General features: G+C 24.4%; 1 protein-coding gene across 1 annotated transcript in view; it reads left to right on the top strand.

The window, feature by feature from the left end:
- Positions 1-12500, top strand: part of LOC100215633 (NBAS subunit of NRZ tethering complex) — a 142019-nt gene that overhangs the window by 73228 nt on the left and 56291 nt on the right. The window contains exons 24-29 of the mRNA XM_065796126.1: positions 2743-2821; positions 3664-3905; positions 6127-6730; positions 6878-7011; positions 7482-7770; positions 7869-8092. Of these exons, the coding sequence (XP_065652198.1) occupies positions 2743-2821; positions 3664-3905; positions 6127-6730; positions 6878-7011; positions 7482-7770; positions 7869-8092 (1572 nt within the window). The remainder of the gene's footprint in view (positions 1-2742; positions 2822-3663; positions 3906-6126; positions 6731-6877; positions 7012-7481; positions 7771-7868; positions 8093-12500) is intronic.

The raw sequence follows: 12500 nt of genomic DNA, 5'->3' as shown, positions 1-12500 counted from the left end.
ATTATTTATTCTAGTAATAGTAGAAAAAACAAGACGTGGGGATTCGTGAAATTTTGAAGATTTTTTTATTTCGAACTACGCTGGAGCGTAAACTTGAACAATAAAATATACAAGTTTTTTTAAAGAAACGGTTGTTTGATTGTCTCTAGTATACAAACAAAGAAGGCGAATAGCTAGTGTTAACCATCTTGCATGATTAAGCGTTCAATTTTTATAGACAGCCCATTTATCAGAAACTTTACCAATACCTATTCCTTTGTAATATTCAAATAAAAGTCTTTGATTGCAACTAAGGTCTGTTAGTATTTCTTCTGGAATATATCTATCTACAATTGGGTTTTCAATACATTTAAACAAAACTTGATTTCTATGCTAAATATTTTCAGCACATCTTTTGCCAAGTAGACCATTGAAGCTTCTTGGCCCAGTTGTGTCACCATCAAGTTTCACAAAAAGAGCTTGTAACAGAAGACCTAGACACAGTAACTGCAGCATTACGCAACTTAAAATTCAAAAAAAAAACTATAATTGACCTACCCTAGTTAACAGTAGTTCCAAATATATGTACTTTACAAAGATTTTTTCAAAAGTTGATCAAAAAGATGATACAGTTCAAATAACAAAACATCTTCTAGCATCTTTAAATAACAGATTCTTTTCTCAAGATAATCTAGATATAACAAATGATGAGAGATATGTTTTATCCACCATTATTGCTCCTCGCTACAAGCTCAAATTTCTTCCTATTGATAAAAGAGAGCAAGCAAGATCAATGCTATTAGAGGCTGTAGTGAAAAATCAAAGAAATGAAAATGAACTTTCGCTAGAAGTTATTAATATTGCTACTAGTTCCGATTATTTAACACCAAAAGCCAAAAAAAAGAAAGTTGATTTGACAGAGAATGACTTTGATTCTTTCTTTTTAGAACTTGCGGAATATGAAGGAAATGAATGTAAGAACTTTTTTCTGTTTCTAAGAAAGTTTACAACAAACCTGTTGTTTATTAGTAGTTTGTCAAAACTAAATAAGATTATCAATTTTTAGTATTATCAAAATTCATTCAATCATTATTTTATTATAACATTTTACTGTATATTATAAATAACTGATTTAAATGTCATATTTATATTTAATTCTTTTAAAAGTTTTGTAAGTTGTTTATGAAAATTGCTTTGCTAATTTTATCTTAGTTTTTAAAATATAGTTACAACATTTGTATTTTGTAACTTCATTTGTAATCATTTTTCAGAAAATGATGGTCATATAAATTCAGATCAAGTCTCCATTGTACAAGCTGCTCAAGAAGTTGATGTTTTCTTTAATCAATTTATTATAGATAAAGACAATGATGCCTTAAATTATTGGAAATATGAAGAAAAGTTTCCACTGCTAAAAAATTTAGCCCTTAAATTATTAGCACCACCAGCATCTTCTGTATTTTCAGAGAGATTGTTTTTTGAATATGGAAATACTTATGAGAAAAAGCAATCAAGGCTGTTACCTCAACGCAGATAAATGTTCTTTATACATCATAATGCAAATGAATTTGTAAATGAGTGATAAAATCTGCAGTTCTTGTGTACAGTTAGTTCTTAATTCAACTTGAACAATTTTTTATTGAATCATTTTTTAATTTAATTTAGATTAATTATTAGATTATTCAAAAAGATGAACACGTTAAAGTTTGTGTTTTAGGTTCTATCACTCTGTCAATTACCAAATGATTTGATCATGCCTAAACTGTGCATCTTTAAAACTGCAGAAACAGCTTATACAAGTTTTTTTCTTATTATTGATAAACATGAAATATCCAGTATAACTAACCGGATTATTTTATCATCCTGCCGGATACCGGATAATATACAAATCCGGCCCGGATATCCGGTCGGATAACCTATCTGAGACACCACTGATATATATATATATATATATATATATATATATATATATATATATATATATATATATATATATATATATATATAAATTAGTAAAAAACACTTATCTAACTTTTATCTTCGACTTGAAGTTTCACCATTGCTGGATCATCAGGAAGAGTTACTAAATCTAAAAAAAAATTCAATTTATAGAAAAAAATATTTTACAGGAAGTTATAAATTATTATAAAATATTTTTAATTACTATATTTTTTTGTTAACGTTATTTATTAAATAAAAAATCTGAATTAATTTCTAAATGTAGGCACGAAAATAAATACCTCTTAAAAAATTATAAAAACAAATGATCAAATTAAACTATCCCCATTCCAAAGAAAATTATTTCATAATTACTTTCTGTAACTTCCCGTTAACAAAAAAATATAGTAATCGAAAATATTTTTTATAACTTCCTGTAAAATATTTTTTTCTATAAATTGAATTTTTTTTGAGATTTAGTAACTCTTCCTGATGATCCAGCAATGGTGAAACTTCAAGTCAAAGATAAAAGTTAGATAAGTGTTTTTTACTAATTTATTATTGCTCTGTTCTTTAAGAACATTGAGCACGCTATTTGTAAAATACACTAACATAATTTACATATATATATATATATATATATATATATATATATATATATATATATATATATATATATATATATATATATATATATATATATATATATATATATATATATATATATATATATATATATCTGTAATATATATGTATAATAACTGTATACAATAGTAGTATATTTGTAACAACAATTATTAGTATTGTGTATTATGGCTTCATTAGATTATCTCCAAAGCAAATGAAGATATGCAAATATCGCTTACAGCTATTGCATTATCTTGATCGACTTTCTACATACGAAGTTAGTTTTAAAATTTAATATCTGTAGTTACTTTCTTTAATTGTTTTAATTTGTGATGATCACAACCATTATTAATTATTAATTTTGTTAATTTTGTAAAATTTATTAGTATTGTAAAATTGTTGATTTTTTCCCTGCCAAGAAATCATCAGTCAAGCACAGTGTGTTTTTCTTGTTTCTCTGAAATATGTTGAAATTAAAGTTTAATTTTTGTATATAAATATAAATATATATATATATATATATATATATATATATATATATATATATATATATATATATATATATACATATATATATATATATATATATATATATAAAATAAAGCCGAAAGAAATTGTGTTTTAGATAAATAGATTTTTTTATCACTAGTATTATCACTATAGTAAAAGTATTTTCAGATTTGCTTTGTTACCTACTGCTTTGAGTTTATTTCAAATCCATGTAGTTCATTTTAAATTACCAATAATCCATTTTAGACATTTTCAAATGTTCCTTTTATTGAAAAAAAAATTTTTATGTATTATAAGTAAAACCAACGAGAAAAAAAGATAATTTAATAAAAAACCATAAATTTGTTTATGTTTATTAATTAAATCGTAAAAAAATTATGGTATAATTAATTAACAATACATGAACAATATTTTACTGTGAGCTTTGTCATCATATTTTACTTATGAGATTTGTCACTAATATAATCATCATATAAAGCTTCATCATCCTATACATTTAATTTAAACGTAATTTTATTACAAATTGTTTGTTGTTTAACCTTTGTACAAAATGTTATATCATCTTTTACCATTAAAAAAAACAGTTTTTATGATGCTTAAATAAACTAGGTTATTCTTGGTGGCTCCTTCAAAGCTCGTGACAAGTTTAATTCTAAATTTTTTTCTGACTTTCGTTCATGTAATATTGTTTATCAAGCTGTCCAGTATGCCCATGAAGAAAACTCATATGCTCTTGAGGATTTATTTTCCTATCATGGTGACCAAATCTTAGTCCACTGGCTGCCTATCCTTTCAAACTTCCCAGAGACAGCTGATGCAAAAGAATATGAGCCACTTATCCCAGAACTTGGGTAAATTTTTATTTTTCAATTTTGAATACTTTTTAATACTATATTATTTTATCATATGTTTATACTTTTTATTTTATTTAAAATCATGTTTTTATAGCCATATTTTTAATATATACTAATAATTTTTTAATTATTTGCTTTACTTTTATTACTATGATATATATATATATATATATATATATATATATATATATATATATATATATATATATATATATATATATACATATATTTATATATATATCCACTATAGCATGTTTAGATAAGCATATGCTTACTAGTTTTGCTTATCTTTATAGCATACAAAGTTTTCAGAAAAAGAAGAAACAAACGAAATATAATGAAAAAAAAGATTGCTGCCCATGCTAAACCCTTAGTTTATGTAGTGACACTTGTTTGCAACAGCAAGGTACAAGACAGTGAGTGTATGTACTAAAGCCCTTCAGCAACTTGCTATTTCGGTGTGACTATTAGCAGTGCTTATCTAAACATGCATTTATATATATATATACATATAAATATCTATATATATATATATATATATATATATATATATATATATATATATATATATATATATATATATATATATATATATATATATATATATATATATATATATATATATATACACGTATATACACATATATATTTAGTATTAAAATGAAAAAAATACAACTTTCTGTTGGTACTTGGAGTTTCATGCCTGGCTGCATTCAAATTGGACAGCAGCAAAGAAGTGTTTAAGAAATCTGTATCTATTTATAATGAAGCACTACGAAACTCTAGTTATAAACATAATCTATTTTACCAACCTAGCTTAAAACAACAACAAAAGAAAAATCGTACACGTCAAATAATTTTTCAACCCTCCTTTTAGTATAAATGTCAACATAAATATAGGAAAATGATTTTTAAACTTGATTGCCAAATATTTTCTAATTAACAACAAACTACATAAAGTTTTCAACAAGAACACTGTAGGAATCAGTTACTGTTGCATGCCGAACATGAAATCAGTAATAAATTTACTCAACAAGCACATCCTAAACAAAAATCCAACCATTAATAAAAATAACTGCAACTGCCTTAATAAAAAAAATTGTCCTTAACTCAATAACTGTTTGACCAACAACATTGTATACCAAACAACCATCATTTGGATAACTCTTCAATAAAAAAATCATACATTTGTATTAGTGAAACACCTTTTAAACTAAATTATGCCAACCATTTGAAATCATTTAATATCCCCAAATATAAAAATGAATACAGAGCTGTCAAAAGAGGTTTGGAACTTAAAAAATAATAATAAAAATTCTGTGGTTAGTTGGAAAATAATTAGATGTGAAGCGTATAACCTGACAATAAAATAGTGCAAATTATACCTTAATGAAAAATATGAAATTATTTCAAACAATGACAACAGTTTATTAAATAAGAAAACTGAAATTATTTTGAAATGTCAGCATAAAAATAAATTCCTTCTTTGTTAATTCGAAACAGGGTAAAGGTAGACTTTATGTAATTGATTTTTTGATGTCAGATTCTATTGCAGTGGTTAATTTGTATTTTTAACGGTTTTTTAATTTCTTGATTTAAAAATATATGGCTTATGATTGCCACCAGACATGAAATTCTGAGTACCAACAAAAAGTTGTATTTTTTCATTTTAATGCTAAAAATATATCTTATATATTATATAAAAAATTTGTTTTTATAATATTGATCACTGTTTAACGAACGAGAGATTATTTTGTACATTATTATAAAAAAAGATTATACAATATATATATATATATATATATATATATATATATATATATATATATATATATATATATATATATGTATGTATGTATGTATGTATGTATGTATGTATGTATGTATGTATGTATGTATATATATATATGCAGCCCTCGGAATCAGGATCAGCATTCGGCAAAGCTGACCGAACTGCTGACCTTAATGTGTTTGAGGTCGGCAAAATATTGCTGACCTAAGTCTTATGGTAAGTCTTAGGTCAGCAATAAGTAATGGTAAGTCTGTTTCTAAGTCTTATGGTAAAACCTTTGTATCAAATTTTTTTAAATTAAAACTAAAAATAAAAAACCTAACTGCTGACCTCTAAAAGATTTATTTCAATAATTTGCCAACCTCATTTTATATACTACAATATACATGTATAGTGCATGTAGGTAAATTTAATTTTTGATTACAGTGAGGCTGGTGGTGGAGTTGAGATACTTCCATGGTTACAAAAACGTCATAGAGACAAAGACTGGGTTCAACAAAAAGGAATTACTGAACAAATAGAAGATACCCACAATGAAGAGGATCTTGGTGCATTTATTTATAAAAATCAGCCTGAGCTTTTGGAGTTTATGAACTGTAATTCAAAAGATGTTTTGCAAAAATGGTTTCATAAAAGGATATTTGAAATAGATGAAAGATCAAAACAAGTTGACTGCTGCTTACAACTAACCAATATTGGGATAGCAAGAGGTATTCATGGACTAAAAAACATACAAAGTAATCTTGAAACACTCAGAGTTTTAGTTTATGAAGTTAATATTGATAATGATCTAGCACTTAAAGAGATCATTGATCTTCCTCATATCTCAAAAATGAAACTTTTGATGACAAAAACTACTGATGAATCATTCATCAGTGATTATAAAGCACTGTTGAATCCATATTTGCAAAAAGTTGAGAAAAAAAATGGCAAATTAACTCGACAAAAATTGGTTCATCAGTTTATGATTGATATAGCAGTTTCAGATTTGACTTGTTGTTTAAAACTTGTGCAAAATTCAACCCCAGGGGTTAGTTATTGAAAATATTTTTTTACTTTGATTGTGTAAGAATTCTTTAAATAACTTTTATGTGTATTAATTTTGAATTGTTTTTATGGTTTTAAAATTAAACTGCTAAACAAAATATATTAAAATTTTTATCTCTTCTTGTTTTAGTTGGCTGAACCCTTAATTGCTGATGTAGCAGAAATTATGAGACTTGCTATGGATTGTGTTTATTCTAATAAGCGTCATGATCAACTTCATATAGCATTTTCCATAGTAGAGTGTCTCCCAGCTAAAGAAGAAGGGTAAGAGTAAATAAGAAAGCAAATCTTGAATTATGTTAAAATATTTTATGTATATATAAATATTAAATTTGTCAAATATTTCTTTTTATCTAATATTTTTCTACTTCAACAACTTGTTTCTTCATTAGTAGGTTCATCAGGAACCATCTTCCTGGTGAACCTACTGATGAAAAAAGAAGAAAAAAATTATTGATTATAAAAACTTATTTAAAAAGTGTTTTTACTAATTTATTAAAGTAGAAAAAGTGTGTCTAATAGTGCTCTAGTATATATATGTATATATGTGTGTGTGTATATATATATATATATATATATATATATATATATATATATATATATATATATATATATATATATATATATATATATATATATATATATATATATATATGTTATAGTTTTTGTAATAAAAAGTAATAATATTGTAGCTATAGTAATATAATTTTTGTAAATATTTGTTTGTTTCAAAGATGTTTATCTCAGCAAATACAACAGCTTCATATTCAAATGGACCAACTTGAATTACTGTTAAGTGCTGCAGAAATCTTACAGTATCATAACTGCCCAAAAACTGTTGGCTATCTTTTAGAGATAAAGGATAACTTCACCATTGTAAATGAAATTCTTCATTCAATCTTAAAAAATACTTCAGTTAGATCATCTACAACAAGTTATCAAGATTGGAACACTCTTCTTAAGCATACAGTTAAACTTTGTAAAACTGTCTTTTTGTGCGTTGATGAGTCGCTTTGCCATCAGGTCTTTTCCTTTTTTTTTGAAAGTTTAAAAAAAATTGTTCTTTTTGAAAATAAAGATAAGAATAGCAATTATAAATTTAAATACATTTATTTGTTTAGGTTTTTGCAGAATGTCTTCTTCAGTCAGGATCTATGCAAGCCATAGGTTTAGCTGGCGAGTTGTTAACAAAGACCAAGCAAGGGGTTTCTGTAATTAAAAAGAACCTTCCATCAGCTACATTTACATTAAGTTATGAAACCTCTGTTGATATTGTTTTAGCTGCTTCCCAGGAATATTTCAATGCTGCAGCTTCAGTTCATGATTCTTCAATGGAGCATGCTAAGTATATATAACGGGTGATGCGGAAGTTATCGGACAAAATAAAAACGTCAATAACTTATTTATAAATAAAAAAACAAACTACTATTATATTTTTTTTAAATAAAGCATTTCTTTTAATAAAAATATATTATTTTTTATATGAAAAAACACCACCATCTGCAATTGATCTCAATTTTGCTCTGACGCCTTTCATATGCGACTGTAAAAAGTTTAAATCAATTTCTTGTAATTTTAGTTTAATGCGATCAATCAAAACTTGCTCTGTTGAGGCTTGCTAATCTCCCTCGTAAACCTTCTGTGCCAAATGTCCCCAAAAATTTCAATTGGTCGTGCTTGAGGCACATTTGGGGATTTGGATTCTTTATCAACGTAGTAGACATATTGATCCATTCAATTTAGAGAATCTTTAGAATAATGAGAACTTGCTAAATCTGGCCAAAATAAATAGTTAAAGTCTCCATAATACTTGTGAATAAATGGAAGAAGTCATTTTTCTAAACATTCATTAATATAGATTGATGAATTGATCGCAACAGCCTTGGAAGTGTGAAACAATGGCTTGGACATACCATGGTCATATATGGCTATCCACATTAATTATTTTTTTGGAAATTTCTCTTTTCCTATAAAACGAACACTTTCTGGGCATGTCTTTTTGTTGTTTGTGTAGTATCCAGAATTTCCAGGCATGTTGTCCCCTGCAAAACAAAAGTATTTTTCGTCATCGATGACTAGAAGCGATTTTGTGTAATAGAGTTGGTTAACTAGTTTCCTGCTTCTTTTCTTTGCCTTTATTTGTTGTTCTGTAGTGTATTTTGGAGTCTTTTCACATTTTCTATATTTAATATTCATTTTTTTTAACTGATGACCAATTGTCGATTGATTTACACCGAATTTAATACCTATTTTTCTCTGACTGACCCCATTTCAATTGTTGACAAGTCTCGTTAATTCGGCTTTTTTTTCTCTAGTCGAGGATGACAGACGACCAGGGTGCTTTCTATCAGAAAACGATTAAACAGTTTCAAGTCTTTTTAGGTTATCATATATTGTACTTTGAGCAAATCCTTCCTTTTCAAAATGATTTACGATTTTTTTTTTTTAATATTAGGTTTATTTACAAAAAACATTTTTAGTCGCTTTCGAAAAGATTCTCGTTCAGCTGCATTTAACCTCATTTTAAATAATTGTGTTTCTAATAATAAAGTTTATATTTTATAGAACGTTTATGCCTACGCATAAAACCACAAAAACTAATTATTATGCTCAAATAATGATATTAGGATTTGTCCGATAACTTCCGCATCACCTGTTACTTTTTAATAATTTATTTGTTTTTAATAATCAATGAATTATAAAATAACCAATTAATATAGTTTAGTAGCATGTAACATTGTTTATAAAGATAGAGATATTTGATTTTATATACATAAGTATATATATATATAAATATATATATATATATATATATATATATATATATATATATATATATATATATGTATATATATATATATATATATATATATATATATATATATATATATATATATATATATATATATATATATATATGTATATGTATATATTAGGCCTTGTTTTAAATAAAAAATGCTTAACGCCTAACGTGAATTTGACGTCATAAAACTCTCTTTATTTTATAAAGACATCTTTTTAAATTAATGCAATAATAACTGCACAACAAGTTAAATATTATTTAATTCCTTTTTTATTGTTACTATTTATTAGGCATTGCTTTTCAATTTTTTTTTATACTAATTTATTAAATCTGATATAACATTTTTTTAAATGTTTGATTTTAAAAAAATTATTTTTTTTCTTGTTAAACTATGTTAAAATTTTTTAAATTATTATTTCTTAAATTTCTAATTTGTTGTGAAAGTAAAGATTATTTTTCCAAACACAATTTATTAAATTTATATTGCTATACATATCACTTACTAAAAAATAATCACTTTAACTTGCGTTATAAAAAAAAGTTTAGAAATTACGTTTTTAAGCAAATTTTTGATGCAGCCTTGGAACACATTTTCAAGGAATTTAATTTTGAGAAAAAAAAATGTTTAGGAAGGGAAATTGAAAAAACAGTTTGCAATAAAAATGTGCTAATTTTTTTTTAAGAATAATACAAATTTAAATATTGAACATTATTTAGTAACATTTTAAAATAAATTTGACATTTAAGTTGAACCCAAGTATTAACTTTAATTTTATTAAACTTAAATATATTTTTTTAATTAGAATTAAAATATATATTTTTTAAATCAAAATTAAATAACATTTTTTTTTATCAGAATAAAATTATAAATTTTTATTAAATTAGTTTAAAATTCAATTATATATTTTTTATCAGAATTAAATTATATTATTATGATCTTTCCATCAAGCTTAAAGTATTAGCATTTTTCAAGCGAAAAAATTAATTGTCACATTAAAATAAAAACAAAATAAAATAAAATATCATAATTTAAAGATAATATAAAATAAATAAAAATATAAAAGATAATATAAAATAAAGATAATATAATTTATTTTTTATTTTTTATTATTAACTTCGTATACTAAAACAATATTGTCGTTAACAATAAACAATTTTGTTTTCTATTACTAAATACTTCGATAAAATAATTAGCTAAATAGAGATTAAGTTTCCATAGTTTTTAATTTTATTTGAGTTTTTTTCATTAGTAAATAGCGCTTATCAGAAAAAAAATTTCCATTAAGTATTACCAAAAAGAAAAAAAAAAGTAAGTTTCTTAAATTTGGAAAAAGGCCCCTAAGTTTCCAAATGGGCCCCTAAAGTTATTGCCCCCCCTCCCCACTAATTAGGGGCATGGGGGAGCCAAGCCATGGCTCTGGCGCTATTATCTACCATAATTGTTATTTAAACTTTTTTAACAAACTTTTTTACATAATTGTCATTCAAAAACCGTGAATTTAAATGAAATGGTCTGTTTATTATATTGAAAAATTAATGAAAAAACAAAACAATAAATTTACTACCGCAAAAATAGTCAAAACTTACATATTTTTAATTATTGTTTTTTTAAACACCACGTAATTTTAGAATTATAAAAAAATAAGTTTTTTTTTATCAGTAATTTAGTAATCACCACAATCACATGATCAAAAATAAGTGTTAATTTAAAAATCAACCAATAAAAAATTATGCTAAAGCTATTTATGCATTGTATAAAACATTTATATAGATTTTTGTTAAGGAGGAATGTTTAAGGAATTATTTATTTAAAAATTTAAATTTTTTAAATTAGAATTTAATTGATAATAATAATGATAAAAAGCATTTTAAAATAAGTCATTAGAGTTCTTTTGTTTTGTTTGAAAATAATTATAAAAAGTTAAATTGGTTTTTATATATTTTTAAACTCCTCTGTCTTTACTCATATATTATTTATACATAAAGAGTTACAAGCAATTAATTTAAAAGAAAATATTGAATAAAATTTAAATAAGATATAAGAGTATTTTTATATCTTATTTCGATTATTTATTATATCTTATTTCGATTATATATTATATCGATTTCTTTTATTTAAAATATTAAACCTCAGCTAAAATCTTTTAGATTTTAGAATCATACTTTATTGTGCTTTATTTTTCTAGTTTTATCTCATGATTTATGAAATGAATTTAAATATTAAAATTTAAATCATGTGCTTTAATAATAATAACAACAATAATAATAATAGTAATAATATGGTTTTACCATAAGAGATTTTATATCATAATTCAAGATAAATATAAATATTTTTTTTATTGAATAACAGCTATTGAGTTTAGTGATCAAAATACGGATAGGTCATTTAGTTACAGCAAGCCAAGAACTATCAGACATACTAACTGTTTTGGAAGCAACATCAGACATACCAACTGTTTTGGAAGCAACATCAGACATACCAACTGTTTTGGAAGCAACATCAGACATACCAACTGTTTTGGAAGCAACATCAGACATACCAACTGTTTTGGAAGCAACATCAGACATACCAACTGTTTTGGAAGCAACATCAGACATACCAACTGTTTTAAAAGCAACATCAGACATACCAACTGTTTTTGAGTGAATACCTGTTAATAAAATTATTTTATTAACAGCTATTATATGAACAAATAATAAATAGTGATCAAAATACGGTTTTTAAAAGCTATAAATTTAAAGACCTGAAAAATTTCCACATATCACAATTTGCGATTACTTAATTTAAGCCCTGATATATATGTATATATATATATATATATATATATATATATATATATATATATATATATATATATATATATATATATATATATATATATATATATATATATATCCGTCTTCTCCATTTGAAATTTGATGCTAGCGAACAAAAAAACGTTGGCCGGAT

Source organism: Hydra vulgaris, chromosome 04 (assembly GCF_038396675.1).
Source record: "Hydra vulgaris chromosome 04, alternate assembly HydraT2T_AEP".
Taxonomy (NCBI): Eukaryota; Metazoa; Cnidaria; class Hydrozoa; order Anthoathecata; family Hydridae; genus Hydra; species Hydra vulgaris.
Note: the sequence above shows the minus strand (reverse complement) of the source record. Positions and strands in the feature narration are given on the sequence as shown.